Source organism: Caenorhabditis elegans, chromosome V, assembly GCF_000002985.6.
Source record: "Caenorhabditis elegans chromosome V".
NCBI lineage: Eukaryota > Metazoa > Nematoda > Chromadorea > Rhabditida > Rhabditidae > Caenorhabditis > Caenorhabditis elegans.
Genome location: NC_003283.11, coordinates 11717162 through 11737413, shown reverse-complemented (window position 1 = coordinate 11737413; position 20252 = coordinate 11717162). Strand labels below are relative to the sequence as shown.

Here is a 20252-nt window from a genome sequence, read left to right as displayed (position 1 = left end):
TTGGTAACGTGTATTCTGTAATTCAGTTCACAAATGTTTGAAAAATTAATATTGTTGCCAGCGGTTCCGAGAGATGTATATCCTATAGTTAGTGTATACTATAGTTCCATTGAAGCTCGTAGTTCTGAAAAATTCGAAATAATTGGTTTCATAGGCACACAAGTAGGCACATTTTGCTTGAAAACCTTATTCTAACTTTTCCACGTATAACCGTTTCAAAACATGAGCTATTGAATCACATAGGTCTCAAATGCCAATCCGTTTGGCTCTCTTGGCTCTTTAGTAAGCAAAGCCGAGAAAAGGGACACCTGCAGTTTCCCAATTCGGAGAAAATGTTCAAAACGTGAACTCAAATCTGTTTGCCAGCGGTTCACAAATTTTCAAAACGTATCATGGTGAAAATATTTATTTCACCTTTTTAAAATCTAACTGAATTGTATCAACTATGGGCTTAATTGGATTATGGAATGTAAAACGTCGAGCCAATCGAGCTGTGAGAAAGTTTCAATTTGTGGTTAATAATATCAGACGGTTGGTTAGAGTGTGGATTTTGTTCAAACACATGAAAAATTTCAGAGAAAAATCAGGTCAAAACCGAGTTTTAAGATATTCTGAACGTTTGAAAAAATGGTTGTCCGTTTTATATCCTCCATGGAAAAAGGAAAAAGATGATGGGATTTATGACAATTTATTCGAAGATGGAACAAGGTTTTTGGAATTATTTTGAGAAAAAAGAAAATCTTAAAATTATTTTTCCAGAGCTAATTCTATTGTACTTCTATTCCGAAACATCCTAATGATTGAATTATTTGGAATAGTTATGTATTTTCTGTTGTCGTTCAAATATTCACAATACCCGGAGTTGTAAGTAGATCATATCCTAAATCTAAAGTTAAATATTTTCAATATAGTATTGGAACTTCCATATCCACAATTATCCACGTTTTTCTGATTTTCACTTTGATATTTCCAAAAGTAAGTACTTCAGGATTTTTATGTGGAATTAATAAAATATTTCGTTTCAGATGATGACGTACTTTATGATTTCTATCCACGTCATGTTGACTACAAAAATCAAAAACATAATTTTAATTCTTCTTGTCACAATGGCTTTTGAAGTTTTATCAATTCATCTATTCACGGGAACATCTCAAACTAATTTCAGGGTCCTGCAATGAATGTTATTGGAAATATTCATCAAGTAGCTTCTGGTGTTGCCTGCGTTCAAATTGATGTTATGAGTTCAAGAAATGATGTGGAAGGGAATGTAATGGATAAAGGAGCTATGCTTGTTTCTCGGTTTCGTGCACTTCTTCAAAATGTATCTGGTCCAATGAATAAGGTCAAGAAAATGCTATTGGTTCTAGATGAAAAGATGACAAAGTAAGTTGCAATTGGGATACCCAAAATGTCAAATTCTTGTAATTTGATTAAATTGATATTGTTTCAATTAAGATTTGTGGACATCATGAGGCGACATTATCGAGTTATAGCCAACTTGTCAAATCAATGTCGAAATATGCTCAAAACTCCCTATACAAAATGTCTTGATATTTTCGACGACGCATATTTTTATTGTAAGGGGAAAGCTCGATTTTTTGGAAGCCACGGCGATGCTTGTGAAATGATTCAGAAAACTGCAAAGGTATTCAATCAGTCAACATATCAATCCTATTATAAAACATTAAGATTTGCCATCAAGCAAAGGGTTTCTCAACGGAAGTATGTTCTTTACCTTCTATCATTGGAAAAGGAGTTAAAGGAGCAGCTGTACCATTTTATGCAGCTTACTTTCAAGCAATTGAATTCGCGGTGAAAAAGATTTTCTACGTACACATTGAAGCAGCAAAATGGGCACTGAAGAAAGTGAATCCAGTGATAGAAGAGATAAAAAAGGCGAAAAACATTCGAGCTGAATACCAGTCATCTGATGATGGTAAACCAAATGCTGCAGATGATACAACTGCAAACTTGAGAGCAAGTATAAAGAAAAGTTTGATGGGAATTGTGAATGTATACATACGGATTATCAATATAATTTCATTTATTCTTCGATATTGTATCATGCCAGGATTGCTCATATGGCCGTTCATCTATGTGAGTTTAAATAAGTAATATGTTAACATACAAAATTTTGAACTGATATTTTTCAGACACTTCGGTTCATGTATAACTACAACTATAATGACGACTTTAAAAACCGTTTTCTCACAAAAGAATTTACAAAAATTGATCAAGATTGTGCATTTCGCGGAGCTCGTAAAGTCATGCCATTAATGGCAAATGAATCAAAGCAGGTAGGTTTCTCTGGTTCATTATCATTCTAAAAATCTTAGACACCGTTTAGTATGTCAGTCGAGGTCAGTGGAAAATGACAGAACAAGAGCGACCTAAATTTCGATTAGATATTTTCATCACAATTGTCAGTTGTGTCACTCCTTTCTTTATGTGTATGCTTGATTATGGTATATTTACGGTAATTAAATGAATAAAATTATATTGACTTCAAATCTATAGATTCAAAGTTTCAGACTCTATCAACTGTTCATACTTTAATGAACCGAACAAATATCGATACTCCTGCTCATTATGAATTGAAAGTTGCTGGAAATAGTTCAATGTCAGATGTGATGAATGAATTTCTCGATGTTTTCAGTCCATTTACTAAAAGTATTCGAGACCGTGAAAATCGTTGGAGACGATGTTTCAACGAACCAAATCCTCCAAACTATACAGAAAATATGGTGATGTTTCTCATGTTTATCGCTGCACTTTTTCTTTGTCGATTGAAGGTTTGAAGAGTTGAGGAGTACTGTTAAGATATATTTAATTTTTGAAGGCATATTTTGGAAGGCAAACACTTGTATTGGCAGATTACTTCTTTCCGAATCGAGTAAGAATTCGTGCATTGAGCCTTTATAACAAAATTTTACAAAGTCGACGAAATTTGCTGACAGAAATGTTAGGAAATAATAAGGTAAATGGGAATTTCCGGTCTCGAGTTGACTGAAATATTTTCAATTCCTCGATATTCACAACTTAAACATTGAAAAAAAGTTAGCCACTACAGTACTACTTACTACATCACTACGTCACCGGTACCGTATTTTTTGAGTGATAAATCCCGATTTTGCGAATTGATAGTATTCAAAAACAGATATATTTTTTCCTGAATTTGACATTCCGATTTGATTTAAAAGTAATTTTTGCACTCGTAACATTGATAATTGACAGAAAGATGTAGTGGGTGGTGAAGATGTCATAATTCGGAGAACAATGCAAAGTCGTGGATTCGTGTGCTCCGATTGTGTAAAATGTGAAAAGTACGATATGAAAGTGTCTGATCAAGAGTTAGTTTTGTTTATTGATGATCAAGAAAACAAAGCTATTAATTCAGAAATGTGCGAGTGTGTGTTCATTGTAGTGCTTTTTACTGTATCAACTGTTTCTCAGTGACTCTTTTCTGTGTGAAATGCGAGGAGGAAATGCAATGTATTAACGGGATTGAGCTATACTATGAGGAGAGTAACGCAATTATTGATGACTCAGGTAAAATTAACTTTATTTAAACATTAATAATCATCTATTCCAGATATTTCATTGAGTGAACGCGAAGACGACGAACCTGACAAAGAACCAACAGAAGGAACAACCACCACCGCAGTAACCACTGTCGTCTGAATGATGTTTGAAAAATTAACTTTCCCGCCGTTGGGGAAAGCGCGCTCCAATGACAATGTACTTTTCGAGTTCAAATTTATTTGCCTTTTGGCGCAGTTTTCGAAATGATTTCGTTCATTTATTAGTTTTCTTATTATTTCCTCGAACTTCAATGATTATTTTCCAATTGAATTCAAATAAATTATCATTTAAACTTCATTTTATTTGTTATTTATGGGTTTTCCCGTTTGGAACTCTAATTCACTGATTTATTGTTTCAGAAATGATGGGTGATAGTCATTCTTCATTCACAACAACGACAGATGAACATCTATATAATCAATTTTCTCCGGGAAGAAGGTATCAATTAAGTAAAGATTCATACAATGAGAATAATTATAGAAAGAACGATTTTCCCGCTGCAAGCAGTTCATCATCTTCACCAAACTTGCGAAGGTCCCCAAACCGCACAGTCAGTTCACCGCGTGTTCAACAGAAGCCAATCACAATTTTCGATCAAATCGTGGATTGGTTTCAAGCGGAAATCAGTGTTAGAAAGAGATTAGCTGGTGCTGCATGCGGATATCTGTCCACCATTTTCTTCATTGTCACAGTATCCATTTTGAAACTCACGATTTGGGCCCCTTTCAGCTCAGTTCAAGGTTGACGTTTATTTATTTTTCTATGATTGGACATTTCTCTTTTTCAGACTCCCTGGCGTGGTGGATTTATCCAAACGCATGGGCCTCAATCATTTTCGTTGGTATTGCTTCTGTAGCCATGTCTCTTTTCAGCATTATCAAATTTTGCAAAGGTGAGCTCATTACTCTTTTTTCTTAATTTTAAATCGAATTTAAGTTGATCAACTTCCACGATTGGCAGCTACTGATACGTTCGCTTTAGCTGGAGTTGCACTCGAATTTGTTACCCGCCTCACATTTGTCTACACAGCCTTCTGTGTTGCGGATTTCTCATTTTCCAGAGAATTCGCCTTTGTTGCTATTTCGCTCGCCATAGCAATTTCATCAGCGCTAGTCGTTTTCCGTTCGGATTATCAACTCAATTTTTCGCATATCCAAGTGGTACTTTGTTTATATTCTATTTTTAATAACTCACAGAACAACTTTCAGAATTCTGTTAAAACTCTCATCGATTTTGGAACGTCTCTTCCATATGCAAATATTTCTGAGATCTGTGGAATTGATGCGGCTATCTCATACACCGCAGCCGTAGCTTTGATTCTTGTTGTTGGACCCATGGTTTCTGGATTCTCAGCATGGTGGCTTCTATTGAATATCCCATTCCATGTTGTATTGTTCGGACTATGCTTCACGCAACAGTTTTATTCAAAAATATCCATGAAGATAGTGAATCAGATTGTTATGAAGGTTCGTTGAGACCGGTTAATTTTGATCAATCAAATAATCAATAGTTCTAATTTTTCAGCCCATCAGCTTCCCGTTCCCGCCTCCATATACAGTTCACTCACCAACTCCTGAACAGACAAGAACTCTTCCAAATGTCATCGAAACTGATGATTCACTTCTGAAATTCTTTGCTCTTCATGATCTTCGAACAATTGCGTGGAATGATGAGAAGCGACGGGTGGATGTTTTCTCTCTATCGCAACCTGGAAAACATCCTCGTAACTGGAAAGCTGTTTCCTTGCCTTGTGTAAGAATGCTTGATGAACTTTGTTCAAGGATGACTGTTTCGGCTGCTCGTCTCGTCGGATATTCTTGGGATGATCACGATATTGAAAATGAAGATGTCCCACGAGATGCTCTCCTGATGCCAAGAAAAATGCGTGAAATGGCTTATCGTGGCACAGGACAAAGCCGTCAACAGAAAAGCATGGCTCCTATTCGATCTCACAACACACAAACTGTTGGACTTCTTAGCAAAATCTCTAACTTCCTAGGGTTTGGAGTCACTGAAAAACTAGTGATTTCTCGTTTTGATGCTCATATGAACGCCTACGCCGCTGAGGCTTTATACATGCTTGTTGTTGATTCTATGGGAGAAGACAGATTCGGAGTTGTTCAGAAAGACTTGAAAGATCTCATCACGCTGCTCTGTAAACTCATTGCAGCCATTGACACATATGAAAGAGCTAAAGCGGTGAGTTTAAAAATTTTATTTGACAATTTTAAACTACCCATAAAGGAATGGTTATTCCCTGTTACGACTATATCACTCGAAAACTAACTTTTCTTCATTTCAGTCAGTAGCTGACAAATCAGATGTGACATTCCTGCGTATCGTTGACGCATCGCTCAAATCAAGTCTTCAGAGGGTTGTTACCACATTCGGAAGCCATTTGAGGTGATAATTTGAAAAGAAAGAAAAAATAAGCGAATTTATTTTTCAGTTCACTCAATCTCCCAGAGGAACACTCACGAACCATTCGGATGATTTGTCTCACAGATGAATTGTAAGAAAATTCATACAACGTTTCCCATGTTATCATTTTTATTTTGTGTTAGTTTCTTTGAGTTTCTAATTCTGCTTTCCTTGTTTTCTACAGTGTCCCACAATCCCAGTTTTCTTTCCCATCATCACAGTTATCATTTTTGTGAATGTTTTTTTGTACCGATAAACTCTACATGGTAAATAAAATTTGAATCCATGCGCATTTCAATAACGTTTTTTTTTGTCATAACACAGATTTTAATAGACTAAGATTGATAGGCATAAAGATTATCAGGCAGTCGTAAAGAATGATGAGAAGTAGGCGGTGAGATGACACACGACGGACAAAACAGTACAACCATATCGATTACCTGATTGTAGCAATAAGAAAATGATGAGAGAAAGAACGAAAAGAGAAGAAGGGAGTTTTCATCAGTTCAACATTCAACTATTTGTTTCCGTTTTTTTTTTGTTGAAATTTTTGTACTTTTTCGATTTTTAACTGCAAGAAAATCGGGGACCTTGGTTTTCAGTTCTTTTCCACTTAATTCGTTTGATCATATACTAAACTTCCAAGAAATCTTATGCCTACTATTAGGAAATAAAATATTCCTAAATAAGAGTTCATATAGGTGGCCACTATTCTTTTCAAAAATCAAGAAGAGGAATCGAGTTGACCTCCAGACTTCCAAACGAAACATGTTTATTCTAGTTTTATAAGACTTACTATCACAATTTCACAAGATTTTGGCATACCTTCTTACAGGCGCACGGATTTATTCAGATGGGTCTCGGCGCGCGAAAAGTTTACGGTAGTATTTTTTTGCGGCTGTCCCCCTCGTCGATTTTCCTGGAATTGTTCAATGAGAGATTACTTCATTTTTTTATTACTTCATTCGAAAACAAAAAAAAATAGAAAATTCACTGAAAAAAGTAAATTAAAACAACACTATCATTAACTTTCGCGCGGCGAGACCCATCTGACTAAATACATGCGCTTTTTAGAAGGTATGTTAAAATCTTGTGAAATTACAATATAATTCTTTACAAAAATTCAAGCGACGAATCCTCTGAACTTACTCTTAAATTTACGTACCTATAAAATACCTATAATGTAAAAGTATTTATTTTTTAACTCTCACATCAAACTTTTTAATATAAATTTCTACGAAAAATTCCAGAATGTGGTCGGTTCTACATCGACGACAATTTGCAATTATTGCTGGATTAATGCAAACTGTTTTTATTGTTCTTTTTGCTAAATATGTAAAATACATTGATCCACTTGATGATTCTCGGAGAGTTTATTCAGGAACTGATTATCCATGTAAGAATCCTGATTAAAATTTAAAACAAAAATGATTTATTATTGCAGTGTTCCAGGATGTCCATCTAATGATTTTTGTGGGATTCGGATTTCTCATGGCATTTTTAAAAGTTAGTTCACTGCAATTAGTTATTAAACTCTCACATGAATGCATAATTTATTCGTATTTTTTTTAGAGATATGGATTCTCAGCTGTATCTGTAAACCTTTTATTGTCTGCTTTTGTGATTCAATTTGCAATGCTTCTTCGTGGATTTATGACCGTTGCATTTCAAGAAACAGGATTATTCAGTATTGGAATTCCAGAGTTTGATAATACTTTATTATGACTTTAAATTAGATTATGTTTCCAGAATGATATCTGCGGAAAGTTCATGTGCAGCTGTACTTATCACAATGGGTGTGCTATTAGGAAGGTTAACTCCAGTTCAATTCCTTTTACTTGCATTTTTCGAGACAGGAATAAATGTTCTCGTTGAACATTATGTTTTCAATTATCTTCATGTTAGATAAACAATTGACAGTAATTAATAATACAAACAGATTTTAAGGTAAACGACAGTGGTAGATCTCTTTCCGTCCATACATTCGGTGCATATTTCGGATTAGCAGCTGCTTGTGTTGGACACAAGAAGAATGTAATGGAAATGGATGAGCACGGAGGAATTCATCATTCTGATCTTTTTTCAATGATTGGTAAGTTTTCATCTTTAAACTGTTCATATTGATGGAACTCACAACAATTGAATAAAAACCTCTACAGGAACTCTTCTTCTCTGGGTATTCTTTCCATCATTCAACGCAGCAATACAAGAACCAGAAGATGCACGTCATCGAGCTATTATGAATACTTATTTAGCAATGGCATCTGGAACAGTGACAACATTTATGATATCTTCATGTGTTGATACTCTTGGTAGATTTAATATGATTCATATTCAAAGTTCTACTTTAGCAGGAGGAGTTGCTATAGGTGTGGATAAATAGACAACATGAATAATACAATTTTTGAAATGTCAGGTTCATCTGCAAACGCTGTTCTCCATCCATATCATGCAGTTATTGTCGGTGTAATAGCTGCTCTTCTCTCAGTTATTGGACATGCTTGGATCAGTGTGTGTCTATTATTTTTAAGCAAAACATTTTAATTTGTTAATTTCAGCCAAGACTTGAAAGAACTTTCCATCTTTTTGATACTTGCGGAGTTCATAATCTACATGGAATGCCTGGTATTTTAGCCGGTTTATTGAGTATAGGATTTGCTTATTTCTATGAACCAGAAAGTTATGGAAAGACGTAAGTTTTTTTTTTCTTGTGGTGGTGTGACATACATAAAGATGTTACTGTAAATTTTTAATAAATGCAGTATTTTTGCGCTCCCCTGATTCGGAAATGTTTCATTTCTAGGTGAGAACAGGTACCCTATTGAGTTGATTGAAAAACTACAAAATTTGATAAGTGGGCAATATTCGAGTTTTTATTTGTTATTTTCCAGGTTATACCATATTTATCCGTATTGGATTGGAGGCGAACTCCATGGAGATCGAGAGAACGTTTCGCAAGCACAATATCAAGCTTTAGGTTTATTAACAATTCTTGTAACTGCTGTTATTGGTGGTTTGCTTACAGGTATACATTTTTATTTTGAGTTTTGAAATCTCAAATGTTTAAAAATTCAGGTTGCATTCTAAAAATTAAAGTATGGAATCAAGTTGATGATCCCGATTTCCCGCATGGTGAAATGAATTATTATGCACAATCTGATGTTAATTTTTTGAGTAAAGTAAGTTTTTGCAAAATGAGAATTCATTTTTAAATTTGGAAAGTGTTAACTTTTATAATTCGACTCAAAGAATAAATTATCCGAAGTAGATTTAAAACAACGAATAAACTTTTTAATGATACACATTAGTTTAAACTATGCACACTGCAAGATTCACTTCATCACACCTCAAATAATAATATTTTTCAGTATAAACATGCCCAAGAGCAAGAGCGACTTCGAGAGCGTGAGCAAATGCAGGAAATCTATTGAAGCTTTGATAATCAAAACAAATTGATAATTCGATAGGGGGATACAGGAGAGATTGAGAAAAATAAAGTATTAGAAAACTGAATATGAATATTTCATAAAAATCTTAATAATTTCTTTGCTAATCCTTTGCTGAAGTGAAGTGGATTACCGTATGAATATCACAATTGACGGATAATATATAAATCTATTGTTATCAATTACTAATACGGAAAGTCTCGCTTTCGGAATATATATACATGAATAAATAGAAGTAATTGATGAAAGGGATTGGTAAAACGGGGGTGGAGCTCTCCTCTCGGCAAGCGGTCACTGATTTGATGAAGAAGCTCATGGTTCACTGACATTTCTTTTCATATTTTTGTCTATCTGTGTGCACCTGACATTTTTTTGGCGATCTTCGGTTTCTAGAATACTTCAAAAAGTTTAAAATGATGTTGTCAAACTTAAGCTTAAGATTAGAAACACAAATGTTGTTTCATCTGACATTTTAACGTTTTTTTTCTCAGCTTCATTTATGTACTTTTGGTACTTGTGCATTATAAAAATTCATTTGTACTCATTAGGTTTAGAAATGGCTGTTTCCTAATCACATAATAACCCTGAAGGCACCCCCATCTGTTGTAATTTTCATAAAAATATTTTTGAAGAATCACGAGGATTCTTTATAAGAGCCAAAACACATTTTTCAATGTTATTTTGAAACTGCAACCTTCAGTTAGACATAATGTGAATCTGGAACCATTTCGGGTCGAAAAAAGCAAAGTCTCAAATTTCGGTACGCCACCTTAAAAAAAATTCTTTATCAATTATAGAATATCTCTAAATTTTGAAAAAGTAATGATATAAATTTTATGATATTAGTACATCTATTTCTTGAATAATTGATGGATGCTTTTCTCAGTCACACTTACATAAAAGATTTACACTTTTCGATAGCGCCATAATAAAAATATATTGTTGGTATGTTAAAGCATAAACTCCAGAAACACCAATAGACTAAATAAAAATATATTTTCGAAAATAATAAAACTTGAATTGAAAGCTATAGTGAAAGCAGCTCTCTTTATTATAACTCCCCATAGACGTCTACCATATTTGTGCATCGTTAACCATCCGGAATTCCCAAAAGATTCCGATTTCTGGGTATAACTTTCTTTCGACGATCAAAAAGTCCAAACAACCCTGTTATGATCTTCCCCCAAATGAATATTCCCAGTTCCGAGCTTTATCACCTGATTTATCTTCCTGGTAAAAGATATTAATTATTTTTTGTTTGTTTCCGCTTGTCGAACGTGTCTTCTGATTTACTAATTACCATAAACATCTTATTGAAAGGAAGTCAATTCTATTAACTGTCTGAACATGTAACAATAGTTTGTTTAATTTCCGTTATTTTCGACATGCTTGGTATTGTTTTCGAGATTTTTATTCTTCTGTTTCACTAATATCTGTTCACTTGTTTTATTTTTCATTCAAGTCACTTTTTATCAAACAAATTTCAAGTCAACCTTCACACAAACTCTCAAAATGCACCCGAAATAATCCATCGAACCATAACATTTATGCGCTAGTTTTCTAGAAACCATGTGCAACCTTCAGTTAGACATAATGTGAATCTGCTTCTATTTTTGAGATGTCACCATTTTTCCTTTACAATCTCTTAATTATTAGCAAAACTTAATCAAAAATTTCAGAACATCTCATTACGAAATTTGGTTGTTTTGGACCATTTCGGGTCTAAAAAAGCAAAGTCTCAAATTTCGGTACGCCACCTTTAAAAAATTCCCATTCAATTTTTCTCTAATTATACGATTCTACATGCTAGTTTATCAATTTGGAATTTTTACGAATAAGCTCTGAATTTTTCATTTCTTTTTAAAATATGTTTTGATTAATAATTTCAAAGTCAGAACTGTCATTAATAACTTTGATTCTCATCTCGCCGTGCCAAAGTGTCGCCCGAGTTGTCAGCCAAATTAATTGGTCATCATTATGACGGTATCGCTTTCGTCTGCATTTCTTTCATATTCATACTGCTGGAAACATCGTCAAAGATATCAGCGACTGATGTGCCAGTCACATTGTTTATTGATTCTTCAATAACAAATGGAGATGCAATCTTCAATCAAGCAAAAGAAGATGTTCTTAAGTTTTCTCCAAATGTCACTTTAGAGTAAGCTTTTGAATTTTTTAACATTTTTATTTTCATTATCCTTGTTTTCAGAAATGTGGTTCTTAAAAGCGGGTCTTGTGGAAATTCAGAGTCAGATACTAAGGATATATTTACATTTTTTCAAAACTATCATTCAAAAAATTATAGAATTACTATGGGACCAACATGCTCCAGTAGTAAGTACAAAACATTACTGAGAAAAATAAACCAACCTTCGAAAAATTCCAGATTTTTTACGTTTCGCCAACCTCACAGCTGAAATGCAATCACTGGAAATCAATATTCTGAAAGGTTATCCATACGAACATCCTACAATGATTGATGTAAGATTCAAACGTTATTTCTATTAAAATGTCATAATATGTTTAAGATGGTAACAAGATCCCCTCAGAATTTGGCACAAAATCTTGTATCACTTCTAAGAGGTTTTGAATGGGGACAAGTTGGGGCTGTACTCTGTGAAGAATGCTATGAAGGTGACGAGCTGGCCAGTGAAATATACTTTTCTACCATTGAAGATATTTTTGAAAATAATAATATTGCGTTGAAAGAGACCGTAAGAATTGGAAAAAGAGAGAACAGTGTCAATATCTCTGATGCAATCACAATTTTTGAACCTTCTGCAAGAGGTAATTTTATTAATATAATTGATTAAAAACATAATTATTTAGTTATTCTCTTGTTTCTTGGTAACAAATTAAATGACTACACCGAATTTATGACAGCTATGAGTATGAATAATTATACAACAGAAGAGTACACTCCAGTGATTGTAATCTCAAAAAATTCATTGGAGCTCACATTCCCGTGGAAAGAAAACGATGCAATTGCTGAGTTGTTCGATAAAGCTATCATTGTAAGTGTGATGTGAACTAGATTTTATTTAAAAAAGGAAAACACTGTTGAAATATAACCATTAACTTATTTTCTGCAGTTAGTTTCATTTTATTTTCAGTACATATATAGTAGGTTTTTAAAACAATTTTTTAAAGTTTACAAACAAAAACCACCGTAGACTCAACTGATGAAGCGTTTTTGAAAAATATCTACGATTTATAAATTATGCACCAAGCCATCAGTTGAAGCCTGCCTCCTGATTAAAATTCATGTTACCCGTCAAACTTGGAACACCTACAAAAAGTTGTGCTTTGATTAACCCCGCAATTGGCCTTGCGGGGTGTTATGCCACAACAAACATAATAATTATTCTGTCAAACAGATATATGAAACAGATACAATAAGATTACGGGGAATTACAAATTAGAATAGTTTGAAAATTTAGTTTGAACATTTTATTTTTTCAGGTTTATAACAATTGTTATGATAAATCAAAGATATCATCGTTCCTGTCTTCATACTCATTTTCAACCATAGAAGAAACAATAATTTCTCTTCAAATGTACGAAGGATATCATCTACTCGGTTATTATCTATATACAGCTATCACAAATACAACATTGTTTAATTATGTTCAACCAGAAAAAGCAATATCTTCAATGAGTATTCCAGGTCCATTCGGAGAGATTTTTATCAACTCAAATGGACAGAGAATTGCAGGTATAAGAGAGTTAATTATATGGTGCCGAGGTAAAAAATACGGATTCAAAATTTCGAAGCATATAATATAATAAATGCAGGAAAATTTTAGATTTCAAAGTTTTTTAAACAAAAAAACGATCAATTTTCCTGAGCTTTTTACACACTATAATTTCATAATTTCAAAGATTAAAGTTTCTAAACAAACTACATACTACAGGGTCATGTTGTACGTAGTTGTAAAAACTTTTTTTAATTGTTCTCCTTGAAGAGAGGTACTTGAAAAGCTTTTGCAAGATATCTAAAATCATTTATTATTACAGGTTACGATGTTCTCGTAGTCGACAAATCACTAAATTCAAATAACTTCATAATGCCACTCGGCACAATATCAACAGATAAGAAATGCCCTGATCAAGCATGTCTGAATTTTGTCTTAAACTCGACATCTTCATTCGAGCCATTGAAGGACGTGCCGTTATGTGGTTTCCATGGAGAGATTTGCGATCAGACTGGGTAAGCTCGCTGAGCGCAGAGAGACATCTTATTAGTTCTCCCTTGTCGCCTTCTTCTTCTACTTTGCCGTTGTCTTCTTATTATCATTATGCTTCATGGCGTAGGTGTACATAGCGATGCAAGACTTGTGAACTAGAAAAAAAGAAGACAACTGAAAATTTATTATATTTCTGATGGTCGTTCAAGAATTCGATTCTTTCAGTGTGATCATTGCAATTGCTGTTATTATGGGTGTTCTATTGATGTTTATTATTATATTAACAACAATACGGAAGTGGTAAGATATTTGAGTTGAACACTCCTTATTCAGTATTAATTCTAGTTGCAATGGCAGCAAAGGAAGATCAATCAGTAATCCATGGGTAATCCCTTTTCAGGATGTTCGTTTCATTGACCTCACGAATACAGAAGGGGTACGTTTTATGGAGTGGTTACTGTGTTCAACCAAATTTAATTTAATTTTTGATTTGTCTCTAGTTAGAAGCTTGAGCAAAAATATTGAAATTCCTTTTCAAGTTTAGAAGTGCATTTAAAGTTTGACAAGCATCAAGCGGGAAATAAAAAATTATCAAATCCTTAGAGAAATTTTGAAGAAAGTAAGACTTGTAGAATCACGTAGTGTCAAAGTGTCCCATTTTGGTTTTATCTTCGAAAAATGCGGGAGAAGAGACGCAGACTTTTCATCTGATTTCGCATGGAAGTGTGCTGACGTCACATTTTCCTGGGGAAAAATTCCCGCATTTTGTGTAGATCAAACCGCAATGAGGCAACCTGATACCACGTGTAAAATTGATTCTCATTTAAAATATTCCAAGACTTAATATTATTGAGCACTGTCACGAAACTGATGCTCTTCGGAATTTTAATATGGGACCTTTGAAACTTGACAAATCAATCACATTTGTAATAATTGCCAGATTATACCAAATTCTTCCTTTTGACGTTGAGTAAACTAATGTAAATCTGAAATTTTAATTCAACGAAATGATGAAACTTCTATGAAGATTAGTTTTCAGCATAATAGGTCACTTTCAGAGTCAGCATATGTCGATTCAAAGTCTGCAAAGAAATATGGAAGAAAAACAGAGACTTCAATCATTGGCAAGAACAAAACATATTGCTACAGTAGATCAAGTTTATGTACTTGCTGATAAATATGTAATGCGTGACAAGCTGAGATATGATAAAATTGACATAAATCTACTCTATCAGGTGACGCAAGTTCTCAAGCAATAACCATTCATCCTTACTCTTTTTTTCTAGATGAAATCCCATTTACAACATGATAATCTTAACAGTTTTGTTGGAATAACTATTGATAAGGCATCCCATATGTATATTATTTGGAATCAATGTTTCAGGTAATAGAGATTAAGATTTTTAGATTCTACGTTTATTCATCAAATACTTTCCAGAGGTAGCTTGCATGATCACATATTCACAAAAGAACGACAACGTGGAACTGCCACAAGATTTGAAGGATTATTTTTGAGAGATATTTTAAAAGGATTAGAATATATTCATGCAAGTGCTATCGATTTTCATGGTAATCTGACTTTACATAATTGTATGCTCGATTCTCATTGGATTGTCAAATTGAGTGGTTTTGGTGTTAACCGTCTTCTTGTTAAATGGAAAACAAGCGGCCAAATATTCACAGAAGATCACACTCCAGTCATCAAGTCAGAAGGTTTGTTTAAAAGAGAAAGACATATGTAATTATCTTACGAGAGTTGAAAACATAGTGCGGTGAAGTGACAAACATAACTATTACGAAAATTCTCTCAAATAGTCATGGTGACGGGCACTATGTCAACCCGGAACAACATTATCACACTTTTTCTTTTTGATTTTTGAAATTATCATGAAAATAGTGGGAGAGAATAATTGGAAGACAATGATGAGTATATTACAAGGTTTCTTCCAAATCAAACATCAAAATGAGTTTTAAAAAGAAAACCTGGGAAATGAAAAAAATCCTAGGTGCGCTCTGATAAATTTAAAATTTTCTTTGAAACGCTCCGAAGCACCACAGTATGCAATCTATTAAAAAAAACAATGGCCGACAATTACCGCAAGTATTTGTTAGATTTTTTTTTCTACATATAGATTTACAAATGAAAGTGTATTTACATATATCTTTAAAACGAGCCGAGAAACCTATTATCTTTTAACCGAGCAGTTCAAAGCGAACGCCCCAAGTGACAGTCCACGTTTGATGAACACTTTTTTCCAGAACTGCATTATTTTGATCCTGCTATGAAAAAAATATGGAAAAATTATGCGGATCGGAATGAAAGAGCCTTGATTACTCCACAATTTGGTAAAAAGTGCGACATGTATTCATTTGGTGTCATTTTACATGAGATTATTTTGAAAAAGAAGTTTGTAGAGCAACTTTTTGATTCTCCGAGAGGTATTGCTCTTCTTATTTCAATTCATTTTGTTAATTTTTGAAAATACAGAAGAAGATGACAGTGTACTGATTGATGATGAAAACGATGCAATTGCTAGCAGATTTCCGCTTCCAATTATAATTCCAGAAGGCATTGAAATGCACAATGACCTTATTAAAATGCTTGAAAATTGCTTTGGCTCCGTTCGTCCTGATATTGCATTAGCAAGAAAAATCATCGATACGGTTCTTAAAATGTCAGGATCACTTGTTGATTTGATGATTAAGAATCTGACAGCATACACTCAAGGATTGAATGAAACTGTGAAGAATAGAACGGCAGAATTGGAAAAAGAACAGGAAAAAGGAGATCAACTTCTGATGGAACTTCTTCCAAAATCTGTGGCTAATGATTTGAAAAATGGAATAGCAGTTGATCCAAAAGTTTATGAAAATGCAACGATTCTTTATTCGGATATTGTTGGATTTACTTCTTTGTGTTCACAAAGCCAACCAATGGAAGTCGTTACTTTATTATCTGGAATGTATCAAAGATTTGATTTAATTATCAGTCAGCAAGGAGGATATAAGGTGATTCTAAACAGAATAGTAATATTTAAACACAATTTAGAGAGTTAACTCAAATTCTGAATGTTTTTCTAGTTAGAGAAATAAATTCTGAAAAGCCAATTCGCGTCAAAACTATAGGCTGACTTGTCAAAACTTCACTCAAAAATATCATTTTAAAGCAGAAAAGAAGTTTCAGATGGAAACAATTGGAGATGCATATTGTGTAGCTGCTGGTTTACCGGTGGTAATGGAAAAGGATCATGTGAAGAGCATTTGTATGATTGCTTTACTTCAAAGAGATGTAAGTTTGTGTTTGGAGGCGGTACGGTAAATTAAAGATAATGGGCAACAAAACTTGAATATTTTGAAGTAAAATCACCTTGGGCCCGATGACCTTATAGTAGAAAAAAACAATTTGTGGGGCATTTCCTGATAAATTTAAGCACTGGGGTTGAGAATTTTAGCTTGTTGATAAGAACGATTGATTTTAAATTTAAAATATTATAATTCAAAATTGTAACATGCTGTTAAAAAAAAACAATTTAAACCTTCCAGTGCCTCCATCACTTTGAGATTCCCCACCGTCCCGGTACATTTTTGAATTGTCGATGGGGCTTCAACTCTGGGCCAGTGTTTGCTGGTGTTATTGGGCAAAAGGCTCCAAGATATGCTTGTTTCGGAGAAGCTGTTATATTAGCTTCAAAAATGGAAAGCTCTGGAGTGGAGGATAGAATTCAAATGACATTGGCAAGCCAACAATTGCTAGAAGAAAATTTTCCTCAATTTGTGTGTAGTAACAGAGGAGGCCGTACTATTGAAGTGAGTTGTAAACTATTTTCTATATTTTTCTAGCACAACATTAAAGGTGGAGTAGCGCCAGTGGGGATTTTGTCTAAATGCACTTATAATAATCTAAAACAACCGAATATCATAATAAAACGCTCCAAAAATTTTTAGATTCTCCATAACTTCCGGTCAAAATTTTGGCAAATTGCCAAAATTTTGAAAAATACGAGCTTTTGAGGAAATTTAAAGAAATGTCGCAGGATTTGACCGCTACAATGTTTTAATACAAATAATTTAAACAAAAGTGAAACATAAAAAATGTAGAAAAAAAATTGTTTTTTGGTCGACTTTCAAAATTATGAGTGGCAAAAACTGAGTAATTGCCACTTTTTGACAGTGAATAAAAAATTTTCAAAAAAGTTTTGAAACGTTTTATCATGATACCAGCCGTGAACCGCACCTCCGGCGCGGCCCCCGACTTCTGGGGCTGAAAACTAATTTTTCTGAAACTACCGTAACCCTACAGTATTCCTACCGTACCACTATTGTCCCACTACAGTACCCCGACTATATCCCTACACTAACCCCAACTCACTATCCCCACAGAAGCCAAAACTTCACAGACTACAAAGGTTACATAGACTACAAACTATGAACACACAGAATAAGCGCTTTATATATAGTAAATGATTTGGTAATTTTGGGACCATAGGAGTAGTTTTTAACACTTTCCCCACTGGCACTACTCCACCTTTAATCAAATTTGGTTAACCTACTATTTTTTAAACTTTTTAAAATGATGAAAATTATATAAATTTCGGAAACTTATGGATAGTTAGAATCCTCCGAAACAATAATTGCAATCAAGCACTCAAAACAACACATTTTCAGGGAATTGGTCGTATTTTAACGTATTGGCTGGAAGGAGTAAATGCAGGAGAACAAGTTAAAGTTGTTGAATTCCAAAATGATTTGAACGACGAACTTTCAAGAATAATGAAAAAAGATGGAGAGCTTTTAGCTGCAGCAACAGCATTAAAACCAAAAGACAAAATGACGTTGGCGAAAGAAAAAGTGATAGCTGAACGAAAAAATGAAGAAGAACGACTCCAACGACAGCAGACATTACAGGAAGCATTGGAAGAACATGAAGAAGAGATAGAAATGAATGAAGTACTGGTGGATGAGGATGAAGGTGAAGGAAAACCAAAAGAAGTTGATCTGACAAGTATTGTAAGTACCCAAATGGAAGAGCTAGAAGATGAACCAGCAGGTCGAACAATTGGACATGGAAGGCTTGATAGTCAAGCTTCAACTATTCCAGATAACTAGAATGCTTGAAATTAAGAGAGCTCAAAGAATTGGATCGTTGTATTGCTATGTCATTTTTCAAATGTTTTTGTTTCTCCACCCGCTTCCCGAAAATTAAAACTCTCTTTTGGACATTGGTTTTCCTCATTTGAAATTCAGTTTTTATTGACTGAAAAACAATCACGGAGTTAACTGTTTTCCTGTTTTGAAAATTGATAAGTGACACAATAGAACATTTCGACCCAGAACTACATATTTAAAATTGATTATTTTGATCTCCAATTTTAAATTAAAGAGATTTTCACGTCACAGTAAGTTTATAACTCGAAAATGTTTTTTTAATCTCAAATTATCTTCATTAAAAAATTCACCACTTCAAAAAAAACATCAAAAAATAAAACATTATTCCTTATTCCACTGCACCCAAGAACTTTCAAAAATTCCGTAATCAAAGAAGCCTTTTTTAATATTTTTATCTTGTACATGCCTTAATGTTTCTCTTTTTTGCCCTCCCCACATTTCTCTCAGTCTTGCTTGTTTTTGGTGCTGTTCTTTGGACTTTTTTTCCAATTATGCTTTATTTTTTCTCAAATAAAAGTTTTATTTGGTAACTTTGCCCGCGCTCGGCGTTTGCCGCCAGCTTCCTACCCAAGGCTTCGCAACTTCTTACCCAAGCCTTGCCCAAAAAATAAAAACATTTATAAGGAGTTGCCAAGACTTGGGTAAACCTTGGGCAAGACACGGGGGAGGGAGTTTACACTAGAATTGTTGAAGTTGGGTAAGACTTGGGCATACTCTGGGTTAGAAGTTGGCAAGAGTTGGGTAAGAAGCTGAAAAGGCCCAAACTTGGGGAAGAAGCTGCCGGGAATTGCCGAGCAAAAACAATGATGATTCTCACTGAAATCAAAATACCCATATAAGTAGAAACATGCCTGAAGTTTATTTGGTGCGTGAGAACCAATGAGTCAGAAGGAAAACGTGTGCAGGGATTAAGGCTAATAACAGATTTCTAACAAGATCATGGACAGAAAATATTTAATGTTTTATTGTGTATTTTCTGTAATTATAAAAATAAGTTAATAAGTTTGAAAAAACTTACCATCCACTAGGAGAAATTAGCTTTTTGAATATATGTAATTCTAAAGTAATACAATTCTTGCTTAAGATTGAATGTCAAAAATCGTTCACTTACTCGGTTCAAAAAACTTTCTGGCCTCACGATTATTGCAGAGGTAATAGGCTCACTCTGTTTCGTAGATACCAACATTGAGTGAAATTTGAGTGAAATTGTGGTCTTTGATATTTTTTTTGCAACTCCGAGGCAAAATTCGATGAATTTTCCAGATGAATTTTTAAAAGTCACACTGATAACAATCATTCGTATTATCTATTTAAATGATGTTTAATTCAAGTTTCAAAGTTTCCCATGACTTTCAGAATACAATAAAATAAATATTGAATCATGCTTTCCGCGAGGTGTGTCTTTTTTATTGCACTATGCAAAGGACATTAAAACTTTCAGAACAGTAAC

At 33.9% G+C, this 20252-nt stretch overlaps 4 protein-coding genes across 6 annotated transcripts; all 4 read left to right on the top strand.

Moving 5' to 3' along the window:
- Window positions 1–417: 417 nt before the first annotated feature.
- spe-42 (Dendritic cell-specific transmembrane protein-like domain-containing protein) lies at window positions 418–3874 on the top strand. The gene is made up of 15 exons (NM_182413.6): window positions 418–531; window positions 577–708; window positions 760–864; window positions 912–975; window positions 1026–1118; window positions 1166–1383; window positions 1456–1645; window positions 1690–2097; window positions 2154–2297; window positions 2348–2476; window positions 2532–2792; window positions 2840–2977; window positions 3235–3350; window positions 3398–3549; window positions 3593–3874. Exons 1-15 carry the CDS (start codon window positions 446–448, stop codon window positions 3679–3681), a joined length of 2325 nt encoding a protein of 774 aa, NP_872213.4. The 5' UTR covers window positions 418–445; the 3' UTR covers window positions 3682–3874.
- A 67-nt stretch (window positions 3875–3941) lies between these two features.
- On the top strand, window positions 3942–6294 carry npp-22 (Nucleoporin ndc-1). The gene is made up of 8 exons (NM_073561.8): window positions 3942–4020; window positions 4063–4322; window positions 4370–4474; window positions 4519–4742; window positions 4791–5048; window positions 5107–5781; window positions 5885–5985; window positions 6032–6294. The coding sequence occupies exons 1-8, from the start codon at window positions 3944–3946 to the stop codon at window positions 6096–6098; spliced, it is 1767 nt and encodes a 588-aa protein (NP_505962.2). The 5' UTR covers window positions 3942–3943; the 3' UTR covers window positions 6099–6294.
- A 959-nt stretch (window positions 6295–7253) lies between these two features.
- rhr-2 (Ammonium transporter AmtB-like domain-containing protein) lies at window positions 7254–9514 on the top strand. Its single transcript, NM_073560.7, has 11 exons — window positions 7254–7399; window positions 7448–7509; window positions 7576–7706; window positions 7753–7903; window positions 7951–8095; window positions 8163–8372; window positions 8420–8514; window positions 8562–8695; window positions 8895–9028; window positions 9079–9182; window positions 9372–9514. Exons 1-11 carry the CDS (start codon window positions 7255–7257, stop codon window positions 9432–9434), a joined length of 1374 nt encoding a protein of 457 aa, NP_505961.1. The 5' UTR covers window position 7254; the 3' UTR covers window positions 9435–9514.
- Window positions 9515–11342: 1828 nt separating this feature from the next.
- Window positions 11343–19312, top strand: daf-11 (the record flags this gene model as incomplete). Of its 3 annotated transcripts, NM_073559.8 has the most annotated exons (17): window positions 11343–11607; window positions 11659–11783; window positions 11836–11930; window positions 11978–12236; window positions 12279–12463; window positions 12912–13164; window positions 13467–13659; window positions 13862–13936; window positions 13982–14072; window positions 14695–14871; window positions 14923–15020; window positions 15075–15349; window positions 15896–16075; window positions 16125–16645; window positions 16821–16925; window positions 17180–17443; window positions 18302–19312. In NM_073559.8, 16 exons carry the CDS (start codon window positions 11762–11764, stop codon window positions 18740–18742), a joined length of 3234 nt encoding a protein of 1077 aa, NP_505960.3. The 3 variants fall into 3 exon arrangements, 2 of the variants coding, with proteins under 2 accessions (NP_505960.3, NP_001300011.1); NR_132532.1 differs by lacking the exon at window positions 11343–11607 and having other exon boundaries at window positions 11762–11783; window positions 14695–14876; window positions 18302–18742; NM_001313082.3 differs by lacking the exons at window positions 11343–11607; window positions 11659–11783; window positions 11836–11930; window positions 11978–12236; window positions 12279–12463 and having other exon boundaries at window positions 13005–13164; window positions 18302–18742.
- Between the last annotated feature and the right edge of the window lie 940 nt (window positions 19313–20252).